Here is an 18,592-nt window from a genome sequence, read left to right as displayed (position 1 = left end):
TTAGTAGTAAGTAAACAAACCAAGACTCCTAATTAGTCTGCTGACGTATGCAGTAACATATCACTGCACGTAAGCGGCAATGCCCGTGACCTTTGGTCTTTCAGGTGGTCCTGCATCAAAAAGCGACATAAGTGTGTAAAGGATATCACCACATGGGCTCAGGAACACTTCAGAAAACCACTGTCAGTAACTACAGTTGGTCTTTACATCTGTAAGTGCAAGTTAAAACTCTACGATGCAAATCCAAAGCCATTTATCAACAACACCCAGAAACGGTGTGGTTTAGTATTTCACATTTTACACACGGGTTTTTCACACAAGTACACAGGAGCTTGCTTGAACAATCTTAAGATGAAAAAAACCATCAAGTCAGTCATTTCAACACTGACTTGTAATGATGCTGTAAAGAGAGGATATAACAATTTGGGGGCACATCAGCTCAATGTGCATTCATATTAGGACAATTATGTCATTAAATGTACTCAGCAGACACAATGTCAGTTTGTAGTCTGTTCCCAACCATGCTGCTCCTAGAATGTCATCTCTCCAAGGTCACATATGCTCTGTACTTTCATGTTTCCTGTGACAAATATGAAATATTCATCATATGCAATGTGTGTGCAGTCCATAGCAGTGATTACGTTAAGGATACCGGCTGTTGCTTCAAATGGTGCTTTCATTTCCAGTTCAGCTGCCGTGTGCAGGAATTTAATATCCCTGGCTAACACGCTAATGAATTCATGTGTTTTTTAGCACCACTTTGTCCAATCTTTGTATTCATTCATTCATTGTTTCTGTGTGTGTGATGTGCACAGAAGGAGTCACTGACATTGATTTACTTCAACAGTTACCCAGCATCGCCTCTGAGGGGCGCCAAAGTATCCCAAATGTGTTTTTCTCTTCGATTCAAAACAAATAAAAGTCAGCAGCGATACTTTGTGCAAATACAGGTAAAAGCCAGTAAATTAGAATATTTTGAAAAACTTGATTTATTTCAGTAATTGCATTCAAAAGGTGTAACTTGTACATTATATTTATTCATTGCACACAGACTGATGCATTCAAATGTTTATTTCATTTAATTTTGATGATTTGAAGTGGCAACAAATGAAAATCCAAAATTCCGTGTGTCACAAAATTAGAATATTACTTAAGGCTAATACAAAAAAGGGATTTTTAGAAATGTTGGCCAACTGAAAAGTATGAAAAGGAAAAATATGAGCATGTACAATACTCAATACTTGGTTGGAGCTCCTTTTGCCTCAATGACTGCGTTAATGCGGCGTGGCATGGAGTCGATGAGTTTCTGGCACTGCTCAGGTGTTATGAGAGCCCAGGTTGCTCTGATAGTGGCCTTCAACTCTTCTGCGTTTTTGGGTCTGGCATTCTGCATCTTCCTTTTCACAATACCCCACAGATTTTCTATGGGGCTAAGGTCAGGGGAGTTGGCGGGCCAATTTAGAACAGAAATACCATGGTCCGTAAACCAGGCACGGGTAGATTTTGCGCTGTGTGCAGGCGCCAAGTCCTGTTGGAACTTGAAATCTCCATCTCCATAGAGCAGGTCAGCAGCAGGAAGCATGAAGTGCTCTAAAACTTGCTGGTAGACGGCTGCGTTGACCCTGGATCTCAGGAAACAGAGTGGACCGACACCAGCAGATGACATGGCACCCCAAACCATCACCCAACCATGCAAATTTTGCATTTCCTTTGGAAATCGAGGTCCCAGAGTCTGGAGGAAGACAGGAGAGGCACAGGATCCACGTTGCCTGAAGTCTAGTGTAAAGTTTCCACCATCAGTGATGGTTTGGGGTGCCATGTCATCTGCTGGTGTCGGTCCACTCTGTTTCCTGAGATCCAGGGTCAACGCAGCCGTCTACCAGCAAGTTTTAGAGCACTTCATGCTTCCTGCTGCTGACCTGCTCTATGGAGATGGAGATTTCAAGTTCCAACAGGACTTGGCGCCTGCACACAGCGCAAAATCTACCCGTGCCTGGTTTACGGACCATGGTATTTCTGTTCTAAATTGGCCCGCCAACTCCCCTGACCTTAGCCCCATAGAAAATCTGTGGGGTATTGTGAAAAGGAAGATGCAGAATGCCAGACCCAAAAACGCAGAAGAGTTGAAGGCCACTATCAGAGCAACCTGGGCTCTCATAACACCTGAGCAGTGCCAGAAACTCATCGACTCCATGCCACGCCGCATTAACGCAGTAATTGAGGCAAAAGGAGCTCCAACCAAGTATTGAGTATTGTACATGCTCATATTTTTCATTTTCATACTTTTCAGTTGGCCAACATTTCTAAAAATCCCTTTTTTGTATTAGCCTTAAGTAATATTCTAATTTTGTGACACACGGAATTTTGGATTTTCATTTGTTGCCACTTCAAATCATCAAAATTAAATGAAATAAACATTTGAATGCATCAGTCTGTGTGCAATGAATAAATATAATGTACAAGTTACACCTTTTGAATGCAATTACTGAAATAAATCAAGTTTTTAAAAATATTCTAATTTACTGGCTTTTACCTGTATATCTAACGTGTCTGCTAAAATGTTGTCAAAAGTTGTGTACTTTCAAGTAATAATACATCTATCTAAAAAAAAGATAGTGAAGTGCCTTGGTGCAAAAAAGTTTTGACAACCCGATCCTAAATATTAGAAATTCTCAAAATAAAAATGTAATATTCTTAAAATATAAACAGCGTTTAGTTAGTAAATTAAAAAATAGTGATTAATACTAACTTTTGAATTAATTTGAAAAATGACAGCAGTCCAAATAAACACTGTTAAGTGTATAAGTGAACATTAATATTTTCAAACAGGCAGAATGTTTGACACACTAGATTCTGCAGTTAAACAATCCTATCATCCTCACTTTTATTCTATTCTTACATGGGAAGAAACAACAGTAAAAATGTGAGAAAAATGAGTAAAAAAATTGCCATGTAATGAGAAAAAGCTAAAATGTTCAAACAAATAATTAATAATAATATACTTAGTCATCTATCAAATATACCTCGAACAATATCTGTTTTTAGCATTAAAAAAAATAAAAAATCAATATGGCCCCTGCATACTTTGACTTTCCAGTAGTTTTGGTGTAAAAACTTTGGACACTCATGAACTAAGTATTAATATTTTAATTTGAGGATCGTTATTAGAGCAAGTCGGACACGTTTCCAGTGAGGGTTGGACTCCGCCAAGGCTGCCCTTTGTCACCCATTCTGTTCATAACTTTTATGGACAGAATTTCTAGGCGCAGTCAAGGCGTTGAGGGGATCCGGTTTGGTGGCTGCAGGATTAGGTCTCTGCTTTTTGCAGATGATTTGGTCCTGATGGCTTCATCTGGCCAGGATCTTCAGCTCTCACTGGATCGGTTCGCAGCCCAGTGTGAAGCGACTGGGATGAGAATCAGCACCTCCAAGTCCAAGTCCATGGTTCTTGCCCGGAAAAGGGTGGAGTGCCATCTCCGGGTTGGGGAGGAGATCTTGCCCCAAGTGGAGGAGTTCAAGTACCTCGGAGTCTTGTTCACGAGTGAGGGAAGAGTGGATGGTGAGATCGACAGGCGGATCGGTGCGGCGTCTTCAGTAATGCGGACGCTGTATCGACCCGTTGTGGTGAAGAAGGAGCTGAGCCGGAAGGCAAAGCTCTCAATTTACCGGTCGATCTACGTTCCCATCCTCACCTATGGTCATGAGCTTTGGGTCATGAGCGAAAGGACAAGATCACGGGTACAAGCGGCCGAAATGAGTTTCCTCCGCCGGGTGGCGGGGCTCTCCCTTAGAGATAGGGTGAGAAGCTCTGCCATCCGGGGGGAGCTCAAAGTAAAGCCGCTGCTCCTCCACATGGAGAGGAGCCAGATGAGGTGGTTCGGGCATCTGGTCAGGATGCCACCCGAACGCCTCCCTAGGGAGGTGTTTAGGGCACGTCCCACCGGTAGGAGGCCGCGGGGAAGACCCAGGACACGCTGGGAAGACTATGTCTCCCGGCTGGCCTGGGAACGCCTCGGGATCCCCCAGGAGGAGCTGGACGAAGTGGCTGGGGAGAGGGAAGTCTGGGCTTCCCTACTTAGGCTGCTGCCCCCGCGACCCGACCTCGGATAAGCGGAAGAAGATGGATGGATGGATGGGTAATGAGAAAAAGCTAAAATGTTCAAACAAATAATTAATAGTAATATACTTTGTCATCTATCAAATATAGCTCAAACAATATCTGTTTTTAGCATTAAAAAAATAAAAAATCAATATGGCCCCTGCATACTTTGACTTTCCAGTAGTTTTGGTGTAAAAACTTTGGACACTCATGAACTAAGTATTAATATTTTAATTTGAGGATCGTTATTAGAGCATAAAGATCTGATATCAGAGGTATCGATATTTCAGTATGGATCTGCACATCACTTATTAAAGCTTAATTGTGTTGTTCATACTTTAGAACACTGCTGTCAAACTTAAGGCACATTTTATCTGGCCCTCAAAGGCCTGCAATGACCATGCGTCTATTTCTTTCTAAATGTAGTCAACTTTCTATTGTGGCAGAACAAAAATACATGTATTGTATACAATTCCATATTCTAAACTTAATCTAATATTATATTATCACACATTCCAAACATTTTGAAGCAACTTATCCATCAAATTGTACAACGTATAAACTATTTTTCGGTAAAAAACTGGTAGCTCAGTCGCCAGAATTTTACCGTAAAAACACGAAACAAAAAAATGTGTAATGTTGTTTTTTCCATTTACAGTAATAGACCGTAAAAACAACCACCGTAGATTTGACAGTAAAACGGTGGTACTGTTTTCCTATTTACATTTACAGTATACATTGTAAAAAACATGTGCTTTTTTGAAGATGGATGGATGGAAATAAACAAGGACTAATTAGTCTGCAGTAACATATTGTGTCATTTATACACCTATTATTTTCTACACATTATAATGGACAAACTGTAAAAAATAATTATTAATCCACTTGTTCATTTACTGTTAATATCTGCTTATTTTCTGTTTTAACATGTTCTATCTACACTTCTGTTCAAATGTAATAATCACTTATTCTTCTCTTCTTTGATACTTGACATTAGTTTTGGATGATAACACACATTTAGGTATGGATGTGATACCAAGTAGTTACAGGATCATACATTGGTCATATTCAAAGTCCTCATGTGTCCAGGGACGTATTTACTGACTTTATAAACATAATTTGATTTTTTTTTAAAAAGAAAAAATATTTTGTGATGCTAAAACATATGGATGTAATCAGGCCCGGCCCTAACCAATCTGGCGCCCTAGGCAAGATTTTAGGTGGCGCCCCCCCACATCGGCAGTGAAGTGTATATACTCACAAGAAACCGAATAGCTTTGTCTTTGACCTTTTTTTTTTTACTTACAACTATACCTAATATATAAAGGGGTGGAAAAGTGACTATTACCTGCAGGGCAAACATTAGCTAACCAGAAGGCAATAACAATGTAAACAAAAAACACCTGCTTAAAAGATCTAATACAAATGTCCCTGAGGAATGTAAGGTGGGAGTACTGTAATTACCTAACGTTACATTATTATTTTCCATAACAATTTAGCCCTCTCCACAATATTAACCCGACGTTAAAACAGAACTAGCTATTTATTGATTAGCAATTGCCGAATCATGTAACATTAGCTTAATGCTAAAAAGCCAGGTTACTATCACATTCTGTAACAGACCAATAATTTCATGTAGGCTAACGTTACCTACCTGCTAACTCTGTCTTTTCTCGTTTCTCCTCTTCTTTTCTCTTTTTTCTTCCCTGGGCACCTGACAGTTTTGGCCGTTTTGACATCTTGTGTTGATTTTTTGATGTGGTGACGTCCAAAAAGAGTCACGATACGGGAAGGGAGGGGGCGCACCGTGCGGGGGGAGAGGGGGGGGGGGGGGGGCGTAATGTTGTAACAAATAATATTTCTATTAAATAGGCTTTACTTTGCATTTTAATTACCGTGGGATTATTTTTTGTATTTAGAAATAATAGTAACAACTTTTTTTTTTTTTTTTTTTCTCCAACATTTGTGGCACTGGCGTGGCGCCCCCTGATGGACGGCACCCTTAGCATTTGCCTATACGGCCTATGCCACGGGCCGGCCCTGGATGTAATCATAGTAGTATGGACTAGATACACTCCTGTGCTTGGTATCATTACAGTGGATGTCAGGTGCAAATGTGGCCCCCAATGAAAAGGCGTTTGACACCTTGGTTTAGGCCCTAAGAGATGAAGTGGACTGCAGGAGTTGTTCTTTTTTGACCACTTGGTGGCAGAATGACTTCTTCACTTTGGAGGAGACATTTTGCCTACCTTGCAAAACAACTCTCAGGGTTATTTTTCAACATCAAACTATTGTTCATCAGTCCAAAAGTCTTTGGTCTACATACCAAACATGTGACTGACACAGTAAAGTCACTTCCTTTTTACTTTCTGTTTCCCACTTCCTCATCTTGCTTGTGAAATGTGCTTTTTTCCCCTTCTCCGCTCATGTGTCTTGTGTATGATTTCTAAAGTGTTATGTTGTTCACATTGAAGGTTGCTGAAGCAGTGACATGGACACACCACAGAAAGACGAGGCGGCCGAGCAGAGCGCCTCTGACAAACCCCCTGGAAAGGTTAGTGTATGACATCACTTCTCTGCTCATCCATTCATGTCCTGGTCCACTTCAGACTTCCAAAGTGAAGAATCAGCTCCTCAAGCTCATTCTACTAATCTTATGTTCCTCCACCTACCTGAGTCTGCTCACTAAGCTCATGCAGCCTGTGAAGAACTGTACAAATGTAATACTTGTAATGCTTGGCACTCAGCATCAAGGCTTGGATTTGGGGGTTAAATCACCAAAAATGATTCCCGGGCATGGCCACCGCTGCTGCTCACTGCTCCCCTCACCTCCCAGAGGGTGAACAAGGCGATGGGTCAAATGCAGTGTGTGTGTGTGTGACTATCATTGGTACTTTCACTTTGACTTGAACTTACGTGCAGTGATTTCTCCACATTCTCTGAACCTTTTGATGATATTACGGAGCGTAAAGTGTACTTTCTCTTTTCCATCCATCCATCCATCTTCTTCCGCTTATCCGAGGTCGGGTCGCGGGGGCAGCAGCCTAAGCAGGGAAGCCCAGACTTCCCTCTCCCCAGCCACTTCGTCCAGCTCTTCCTTTGGGACCCCGAGGCGTTCCCAGGCCAGCCGGGAGACATAGTCTTCCCAACGTGTCCTGGGTCTTCCCCGCGGCCTCCTACCGGTCGGACGTGCCCTAAACACCTCCCTAGGGAGGCGCTCGGGTGGCATCCTGACCAGATGCCCGAACCACCTCATCTGGCTCCTCTCCATGTGGAGGAGCAGCGGCTTTACTTTGAGCTCCTCCTGGATGACAGAGCTTCTCACCCTATCTCTAAGGGAGAGCCCCGCCACCCGGCGGAGGAAACTCATTTGGGCCGCTTGTACCCGTGATCTTGTCCTTTCGGTCATAACCCAAAGCTCATGACCATAGGTGAGGATGGGAACGTAGATCGACCGGTAAATTGAGAGCTTTGCCTTCCGGCTCAGCTCCTTCTTCACCACAACGGATCGATACAGCGTCCGCATTACTGAAGACACCGCACCGATCCGCCTGTCGATCTCACGATCCACTCTTCCCTCACTCGTGAACAAGACTCCGAGGTACTTGAACTCCTCCACTTGGGGCAAGATCTCCTCCCCAACCCGGAGATGGCACTCCACCCTTTTCCGGGCGAGAACCATGGACTCGGACTTGGAGGTGCTGATTCTCATCCCAGTCGCTTCACACTCGGCTGCGAACCGATCCAGTGAGAGCTGAAGATCCTGGCCAGATGAAGCCATCAGGACCACATCATCTGCAAAAAGCAGAGACCTAATCCTGCAGCCACCAAACCAGATCCCCTCAACGCCTTGACTGCGCCTAGAAATTCTGTCCATAAAAGTTCAGAACAGAATGGGTGACAAAGGGCAGCCTTGGCGGAGTCCAACCCTCACTGGAAACGTGTCCGACTTACTGCCGGCAATGCGGACCAAGCTCTGACACTGATCATACAGGGAGCGGACCGCCAAAATCAGACAGTCCGATACCCCATACTCTCTGAGCACTCCCCACAGGACTTCCCGAGGGACACGGTCGAATGCCTTCTCCAAGTCCACAAAGCACATGTAGACTGGTTGGGCAAACTCCCATGCACCCTCAAGGACCCTGCCGAGAGTATAGAGCTGGTCCACAGTTCCACGACCAGGACGAAAACCACACTGTTCCTCCTGAATCCGAGGTTGGACTATCCGGCGTAGCCTCCTCTCCAGTACACCTGAATAGACCTTACCGGGAAGGCTGAGGAGTGTGATCCCACGATAGTTAGAACACACCCTCCGGTTCCCCTTCTTAAAGAGAGGAACCACCACCCCGATCTGCCAATCCAGTGGCACCGCCCCCGATGTCCACGCGATGCTGCAGAGTCTTGTCAACCAAGACAGCCCTACAGTATCCAGAGCCTTAAGGAACTGTTAACATGTTCTATCTACACTTCTGTTCAAATGTAATAATCACTTGTTCTTCTCTTCTTTGATACTTGACATTAGTTTTGGATGATACCACACATTTAGGTATGGATGTGATACCAAGTAGTTACAGGATCATACATTGGTCATATTCAAAGTCCTCATGTGTCCAGGGACATATTTACTGACTTTATAAACATAATAAGAATTTTTTAAAAAGGAAAAAAGATTTTGTGACGATAAAAATGATTGATGTAATCATAGTAGTATCGACTAGATATGCTCCTGTACTTGGTATCATTACAGTGGATGTCAGGTGTAGATCCATCCATGGCATTTGTTTACATTGTGACGGTGGTGAGCTATTGTATCCTCCTACGGTGTGTAGTGAAGCATGTTTAGCTATTCCTCGTCCTGCAGTGATAATGATACTTGTAAGAAACGTACTTTATTTGTCGCCATGGAGGCCAGGGTTAGTGATTTAGAAGTAGCTAAAACGCTGCGGATGGACGTTAGCCGCTAGCTAACTAGCCATGTGTTAAAGCAGCTCTTCCTGAGGGTGTTTCAGTGTTATAACTTCACCTTTATCTTGACTTTTTACACCAAAATGCGTCCATTCTCCCTTTTCTGTCTACACACTGTGTCTGCTTGTAAGTACTCTGTGTGTGTGCGCTGCCCAACATGCTCCTCTACTTGTAAAACCCGCAAAGACACCACGTGACCACGACGCACCGTCATGCCCGTAAAAAAAAAAGTGGTGGAGGGATAGAGGGGAACTTTTTAGAGGCGGTATAGTACTGAATATGACTCATTAGTATGGTGGTACTATACTAGTAGCGGTATACCATACACGCCTACATCCTACTCTGCCCCTTCTTTCCTCTGGCTGCACGTCAGAGTGAAAAAGGCTGAATTTAGCCCTCAAGTTGAAGAGCGTGAAAGTTGGCCTTGCAGCAGCAAAGCTGCTCCACCCCAGCAGAGTCCAAGAGACGCTGTGGCAAATTAAATATTGTATGCAACAATGTTTTTAATACACAATGAAAGGTTTTCATGAAGGCAGCAAGGTTGCAGTCCTCTCAGCTGAATGCATAAAATAACAAACATTAAGTAACAGATTTATTTCTCAAGAAATCATATTTTAGCTTGTCTTCCAGCAGAGAGTCGTCCTTGTCCTTGCATCTTGCTTTTGACTGACGTAGCTTTAGTGTGAAGGGAAGGCATCATTTATTCTCAGTGTAACCGGCTTTGCTTATGGAAAATATCATTTTTATTCATCCATTCATTCATTTTGTAGCACTCCATCATGGGTCAGCTGGAGCCTACCCTAGCTGACGCTGTGTGAAAGACTAGCTACACCATAGAGTCTATGGGCCCTTTATTTCATTTAGTCTAATAGTGAACACCAACATTCAGCAATTTATTCATATTATTCACAAGCGTTTTTGTCCGCTTCCAACTCCCAAACTGTTCATCCCATTGATCTCGTTCAAGCGTCAAAACCTTCAGCGCATTCAGGACGTTAAGTTAAGTTAAAGTGCCAATGATTGTCACACACATTCAGGACGTTAAGTTAAGTTAAAGTGCCAATGATTGTCACACACATTCAGGACATTAAGTTAAGTTAAAGTGCCAATGATTGTCACACACATTCAGGACATTAAGTTAAGTTAAAGTGCCAATGATTGTCACACACATTCAGGACATTAAGTTAAGTTAAAGTGCCAATGATTGTCACACACATTCAGGACATTAAGTTAAGTTAAAGTGCCAAAGATTGTCACACACATTCAGGACATTAAGTTAAGTTAAAGTGCCAATGATTGTCACACACATTCAGGACATTAAGTTAAGTTAAAGTGCCAATGATTGTCACACACATTCAGGACATTAAGTTAAGTTAAAGTGCCAATGATCGTCACACACATTCAGGACATTAAGTTAAGTTAAAGTGCCAATGATTGTCACACACATTCAGGACATTAAGTTAAGTTAAAGTGCCAATGATTGTCACACACATTCAGGACATTAAGTTAAGTTAAAGTGCCAATGATTGTCACACACATTCAGGACGTTAAGTTAAGTTAAAGTGCCAATGATTGTCACACACATTCAGGACATTAAGTTAAGTTAAAGTGCCAATGATTGTCACACACATTCAGGACATTAAGTTAAGTTAAAGTGCCAATGATTGTCACACACATTCAGGACATTAAGTTAAGTTAAAGTGCCAATGATTGTCACACACATTCAGGACATTAAGTTAAGTTAAAGTGCCAATGATTGTCACACACATTCAGCACATTAAGTTAAGTTAAAGTGCCAATGATTGTCACACACATTCAGGACATTAAGTTAAGTTAAAGTGCCAATGATTGTCACACACATTCAGGACATTAAGTTAAGTTAAAGTGCCAATGATTGTCACACACATTCAGGACATTAAGTTAAGTTAAAGTGCCAATGATTGTCACACACATTCAGGACATTAAGTTAAGTTAAAGTGCCAATGATTGTCACACACATTCAGGACATTAAGTTAAGTTAAAGTGCCAATGATTGTCACACACATTCAGGACATTAAGTTAAGTTAAAGTGCCAATGATTGTCACACACATTCAGGACATTAAGTTAAGTTAAAGTGCCAATGATTGTCACACACATTCAGGACATTAAGTTAAGTTAAAGTGCCAATGATTGTCACACACATTCAGGACATTAAGTTAAGTTAAAGTGCCAATGATTGTCACACACATTCAGGACATTAAGTTAAGTTAAAGTGCCAATGATTGTCACACACATGCATGCTCATTACCAGTTTTACTGTAAATCATCATTTTCATGTTCTGATGCCCTTTTTTTCTTCTGACTACTCCTTAGCAGACATTTTATCAATTTTTTTTTTTAATGATTAAGAATTGTTACATATACGGTTGATTTATTCGAAAAATATTTTTTGGACACCCCTAAAATGATATGCTGAAAGAAGTCTGAGAAGGTGACTTCCACATTCCTTTCTATTTTTTTTGCAACACTGCACCATCTTTTGGCCTAAATGTCAGCTTTGCAGACAACATGTCTCATCTTCTCATTAGCACAGTACATTGGAATCTTTTAAGCACTTTTAATAATTCTCCAGGGTCAGACTGACCGCAATGAAACTCTGCAGGGCCTGAAGTTGTAGTTGTAGTTGTAGTTGTAGTTGTTGTTGGAATAATTGTTTGTAAGTTATCACAAAAGAAATGTTGTATTATGAATGCTGTCTTTCGAGGCCTAACAAGAGGAAGAAGGCTCGTGAAACGCCACTGTGATTTCAACACGGACAGATGGCAGGATGTGCTCAACTTCCAGAGGAATTCTCTTTGAAGTGTTAAACGAACTCTCTCTGAAGTATTTCACAAACTCTCTTCCAACTATTTGGTAACCGAGGTCAACGCTATTTACAACCCGCTGCCCTCTTGAAGTCGCTGTGGTCAGGAGACGGGAGGGGTTATCCATTGTCCTCCAACACCTGCCCCAGCTGGATCCAGGAAGAGCCCAAGCCCGGGAAATCCTCTTCTTGGCCTTCAAAGCGACCGAAAACAATGACTGTTTTACATACTTCCCATTCCTGCTGTGACATGTGTTGGTGCGTGAACATTGAACATCTGAATAAATGAGGAGACAAAAACCTTCTTGGTCAGAGCGTGGTGCAGGACTGTACAGAGAGTGCAGTGGCCATGTCTCTCCTCAATTGAGTCCAAATTGAATTCTGTCTCTGTTTGATTCCTTGCCTTTTGTCTTGTTTAATAGATGTCCTCAGTGTTTGAACGTGACATCTTATAGTTGTAGTTGTAGTTGTAGTTGTAGTGTCATCAACTTTATTGTCCCGTTAAGGAGATTTGTTACGTTGCTGCTTCATAAAGGATAAACATTTCAAGTTAAAGTACCACTGATAGTCTCACACACACACACACACACACACACACACACACACACACACACACACACACACACACACACACACACACACACACACACACACACACACACTAGGTGTGGTGAAATAAACCTCTGCATTTGACCCATCCCCTTGTTCCACCCCCTGGGAGGTGAGGGGAGCAGTGAGCAGCAGCGGTGGCCGCGCTCGGGAATCATTTTGAAAAGAGCAATGAAGAAAGCAGGGCTAAAAAGAAGAAGTACAATACATTAGAATGACAACACAAGGACACACGAAGACGTTGGACAATTCAAAGTGCTAAAGTGCTAAAGTGCACGTTGCCAACTGGTAAGAAAACTATCATTTGGTATTTCTTTGTTCGCCCTTCTCTTTGTAACTTTGTGGCTATTGGAGGATGATGTACAGGTGAGGGATTGCTGTTATGATTTGAGCACGGTGGATGGTTCAGTTTAAAAACACAATCATTTTGAAAATAAATGCTTGTATTTGTACGTTTACTGAGATCCTCACACTAGTATAGTCCATGTTAGCTCCTGATAGCAACTCATTTTTCCTGAGGGAATCTATAAAGTACTATCCATCTATCTATCTATCTATCTATCTATCTATCTATCTATCTATCTATCTATCTGATTGGAGCTAAATCATCCTGCCCTTTAAAATGTGTGGCGAACCCACTCAGGGCCGTAACCAGGATTGAACAAATAGCAGGTCGAAAAGAGGAGCTTTGAAAGGCTGAAATGATGTGTATCATAGCACCATATCAATAATATCGGCCTATTTTCCGGACTTTAAGGTGCACTTAAAATCCTTTTTTTCTCAAAACTCGACAGTGCGCCTTATTACGCGGTGCGCCTAATGTACACAATCATTCTGGTTTTGCTTACCAACCTCGTAGCTATTTTATATGGTACATGATGAAATGATAAGTGTGACCAGTAGATGGCAGTCACACATAAGAGATATGTATAGACTGCAATATGATGGCAGTCACACATAAGAGATACGTGTAGACTGCAATATGATGGCAGTCACACATAAGAGATACGTGTAGACTGCAATATGATGGCAGTCACACATAAGAGATACGTGTAGACTGCAATATGATGGCAGCCACACATAAGAGATACGTGTAGACTGCAATATGATGGCAGCCACACATAAGAGATACGTGTAGACTGCAATATGATGGCAGCCACACATAAGAGATACGTGTAGACTGCAATATGATGGCAGCCACACATAAGAGATACGTGTAGACTGCAATATGATGGCAGTCACACATAAGAGATACGTGTAGACTGCAATATGATGGCAGTCACACATAAGAGATACGTGTAGACTGCAATATGATGGCAGTCACACATAAGAGATACGTGTAGACTGCAATATGATGGCAGTCACACATAAGAGATACGTGTAGACTGCAATATGATGGCAGTCACACATAAGAGATACATGTAGACTGCAATATGATGGCAGTCACACAGAAGAGATACATGTAGACTGCAATATGATGGCAGCCACACATAAAAGATACGTGTAGACTGCAATATGATGGCAGTCACACATAAGAGATACGTGTAGACTGCAGTATGACTCAAGTAAACAACACCAACAAGTTATATGTTCCATTGAAAATATAGAACATTACACACAGCGCTCAAAAATGTATCAACATGTTTTAGTAGGACTTTGGTAAGCTATGAAGCCACACCGCTTGATGGATTGTACTGTGCTTCAACATAGGAGTATTATTATATTGTTTCACAATATTATGCAAAAACAACTTTTCTTACCTTCTGGTACCTGCTGATCTGTATTTGGGATCTGCATAAGTCCTGAAAAATTGCGTGCGTCCACCTTTGTAGTCCGTAGTCGATAAGCTTCTATCTTCTTATGTGACATTCATCCTCCACTGTTGCCATTTCTAATATAAAGTAGTGTAAAATTCTTACTTATATCTGTCAGTAAACTCACATTGAAAGCACTAAAACATACCGGTGTAGTGACTTTACATTATTCACCCAAGGAACTTTAGTTATTAGAGAGTTCCGGTCACGGGACACATTTCGGGCGTTGTTGTTGCACTAGTGAGCCACGGATGAGGAGATGCTGCTCCGTTATTGATTGAAGGTGTAAATGAGATATATATGATAATAAATGAGATATATATGATAATAAATGAGATGTATATGATAATAAATGAGATATATATGATAATAAATGAGATATATATGATAATAAATGAGATATATATGATAATAAATGAGATATATATGATAATAAATGAGATATAGGGAGGCAAGTTGTTTCCCACCCTACTGCTACTTGAAGATAAATGGCAAGTCCAAGAGATAACAGGAAGCTGCTTCTGTATTCCCGTCTTTGTAAACATGTTTTATTCTCTTCATCGTTGATTCATTTCATGTGATGAAACCTGGAGACATCACGGTACATTCCGGAAATGCCTCAAAGTACAGTACAACTAAATCTCAGCAGTCATGACGTGGACTTGAATCAACAGCATTTGGACTTGCACTCCCAGACCACTCACCTGAGTTTGTACGGCTAACACACCCTCCTTTGCTCTGTCAACAGCAGTCGGTCACTTCCTGTCTGCTGAGCGCCGCCTTCTTTGGTGCCCTGGGATCCTCTTTCCTGTATGGGTACAACCTCTCCGTCGTCAACGCTCCAGCACTGGTGAGTCAAGCTGGTGTTCCGCAAATATGACAACACAGATGTCAGGTTCAAACACTGATGACATCTATCAAACAGACAAGAAGCAAGGAATCATGCAGAGACAGAGTTACATTTTGCTCAATGAGGAGAGACGTATTGGGCTGTACACTTAGTTACAGTTCTAAGGTACAGTCCCACGTGCTCCTCTATTTATTTGGGAGGTCCCTGGTTACATCACTGAGGCTGCTTCTGAAGGAAGGGGGGTCATTTCAGCAGCCCCAGTTAGACACAATATATGATTATTCATGAAATGGAAATGTCCTGACACTCGTGATATCGCCCTGTCTCTGCTTTGTCTGCGTCACGGTACTGATGTTCGCCCTTGGCAGTCAGCAGACCGGGTCTGGAGACAAACGCTGGTACGAGACGACTCGCAATCGAAGATTGCGAGTTGTCCCTTTGCACAGATAGAAAAGTACAATTTCAGCACAATTGATCATAACTATAGCAACGGCCTTTAAGCATAAGAGTTGTGTGATAATTTATACATAATTATTCTAACAACAAATGATGTTGAAATCATGGAGGTACCTCACTTTACGAGTAATTTGAGATACGAGCTGTCTCGCTGCTTTTTTGTTGTGTTTGAAAACATTTGAGTTATGTTGAAGTAACATTTGTCCACAGTGTGGCGCCCTTTGAGCAATAAAGAGTTGATACTTTGTCAGACGTTGCTGTTTTAAACATACCTTTTGATTTGACAGTTGAGGTACAGTACGGAAGGGGAGGTGAGGGGGTTTAATAATTTTGCAATGCAGTCCGCTGAAAATGATGGAAAGCATCACTGTACATGGCAACTGACGCTGTGGTCAAAGTTGGAATTGCCACAAAACACATTTTAAGATATTGAACACTCCCCCCTAATTCGTCACGTGTCATGTGTCAGGTAAACTGCGACGAATACAACCATATGAATCCCCTTCCTGCTGTATGTGTCTGAGCGCCGCAAAGCGATCCACACAATCCCGTCTTCTAGCCATGGAAACTGGGGGAAGTTAGTGCGAAGAAGAAACGTACGACTGAATCAGAGAAACAAACCATTACAAATATGAAGCCTTGTAAAAATCCACAGCCTGCAGCCGCAAACATCGTAACCGACAAACGAAGAACATTTATCCATCACAATATTGAGAAGCTGCGGATATTGTTCGCCGTGTTTCAGTTGGTTCTGTCTAGTCCTGACTCAACAAACTGGATGGTCGAGCGTTTGGTCGAGCGTGTGACATTTCTGCAAAGCATTCATTTTCGGGTTTGGATATCACTTCTGTGTTTTTTGTTTTATTTTTAAATGAAATATAAATGAAGATACAATGTAAAAATAAATGTGTTGATTGCTGGCTACTCGCCGTTCCTCTTGCCTAAACGCCGCTCTGAGTTGCAGGACGGAGAGACGATCAGGAGCATCCAAACAAACTTGCTAGTTAGCTAACCGTCTAGCTAGCTTACGAGCCACGACGTTGACGACTGTTTGAGTACCTTGAAGGTAGAAAAGCGCTACACAAGTATAACTCATTTATTTATCATTTAAAATCTAGACTTGTTGATTTGATAGTTTATTACTGTGAACACAAACAGTACCAAAGTTGTTTTTTTTGTAAAACCAAATGTCAGCTCAGTTGCCAGAATTGTACTGTAAAGTCTATTGTCATCTTTACTGTGCACAACTTCATCACTTGCTTTCAAATCAAAGGTAAAGCTGACGTATTTTTATTTAAAGGAAATATAACATTTTGTTGCATTATGAGATAATATTACATTTTGAAAGATATATATATATAAAGATAAGCATGCAGTTCATGTATTTTTCAATGTCAAAATGAAAAGAACAAATATTTAGTAAGAACATATTATTTATTAAGGTATATTATTACCATTTCGTGGGCCATATCAAATGATGTGGTGGGCCAGATCTGGCCCCCGGGCCTTGAGTTTGACACCTGGGCTCTAAGCGGACTATTTGGGGTAGCCCTTTTGTCATCTTCTCTTTGTTGGCATATAACATATGTGACATTCATCCTCCACTGTTGCCATTTCTAATATAAAGTAGTGTAAAGTTCTTACTTATATCTGTCAGTAAACTCACCATGAAAGCACTAAAACATACCGGTGTAGTGACTCTACATTATTCACCCAATAAACTTTAGTTATTAGAGAGTTCCGGTCACGGGACACATTTCGGGCGTTGTTGTTGCACTAGTGAGCCACGGATGAGGAGATTGAAGTAAAGTGTGAATGTCATTAAAACAGTTAGCGCCATCTTTTGACACTTCTTCCACTCCCGTCCTTGCACGCTACACCGCTACAACAAGGAGAAGACGCTGTCCAAGTGGAGGCACGTAAATAAGAGCGCCCACAAAACGGTGCATCCTGAAGAGACTGTCAGAAAGTGAGTTGAAGATGATGTGTAAAACATCATCTATGCAACATTTTGAGCAAAGAAGCAGCATTACATGTTATGTAGACCACAAGGAAGTCTTTTACATTTAGAAAATAATCATAATAATATGACTCCTTTAATGCGCCTTATAGTCCGGTGCGCCTTTTGTATGAAAATAGACCTGACTAGACCCGCTCATCAGCAGTGCGCCTTATAATCCGGTGCGCCCTATGGTCCGGAAAATACGGTACATAGATGCTAGTTATTAATCATCATTATCAATGTGATTAAAACACAACTACTATAGATTGAAATGACTTGTAGTTGATTAGTGTGAGTTATAGGATACAACATTGACAGCACTACTTCTCTTCTAAACAAATCTACTGTTTAAAAACTGCTCATGTTGGTTTTTTTTCACATTTTGTGTGACTCCAAGTGTTGGACCTAACGTACTATTTTTAGAGTGTGGACTGAACCGGGATGACACCTAGAGAATCCATGCAAGCAAAGTGCCTGCAGTCAGACTGTGATGCCACACAGTGTAAAAGGCTCACGAGGGTGCAAGGAAACAACTGAAATGCAGTCATGGATTGCGAGGTCTATAGGAATGCAGAGACTCAGTGAGCAGCAGAGTTGCAGGCCTTCAGACTGGAGGCCACTCAGTAGTGTGGAGGATGGAGAGTGTTGAGGATCCCTCAGGCCGTGTCTGATGGGAGGTTCTGTCTGTCCAAGTGGAGAAGACCATAAAGGAAGGACTGCCTCTGGGAAAAGCCATTACACAATTTGTTGTGTTGTCTTACAAGCAGATTAATGAAGTGTGTCTTCACACACTCTCCTGACAATACACCTGCTGGGGAACCTTCTAAGTGTCTGTTTTCTGTCTCACTTTTCATTTGGATGCAATTAATCTTCCTTACTGGCAAGCTGGGATGACTTTACGCTATGGAACTAGAGGCTGTAGGGTTGTCCCCATACCAATGTTTTGGTACC

The 18,592-nt window shown here is 41.7% G+C and overlaps 1 protein-coding gene across 4 annotated transcripts in view; it reads left to right on the top strand.

The window, feature by feature from the left end:
• Positions 1-18,592, top strand: part of slc2a9l2 (solute carrier family 2 member 9, like 2) — a 157,240-nt gene that overhangs the window by 29,852 nt on the left and 108,796 nt on the right. For all 4 annotated transcript variants that reach the window (XM_061932404.2, XM_061932405.2, XM_061932406.2 and 1 more), the window contains 2 exons: positions 6,574-6,653; positions 15,082-15,183. In XM_061932404.2, the coding sequence (XP_061788388.1) occupies positions 6,591-6,653; positions 15,082-15,183 (165 nt within the window). In that variant the 5' untranslated portion in view covers positions 6,574-6,590. The remainder of the gene's footprint in view (positions 1-6,573; positions 6,654-15,081; positions 15,184-18,592) is intronic.

Source organism: Nerophis lumbriciformis, linkage group LG38, assembly GCF_033978685.3.
Source record: "Nerophis lumbriciformis linkage group LG38, RoL_Nlum_v2.1, whole genome shotgun sequence".
NCBI lineage: Eukaryota > Metazoa > Chordata > Actinopteri > Syngnathiformes > Syngnathidae > Nerophis > Nerophis lumbriciformis.
Note: the sequence above shows the minus strand (reverse complement) of the source record. Positions and strands in the feature narration are given on the sequence as shown.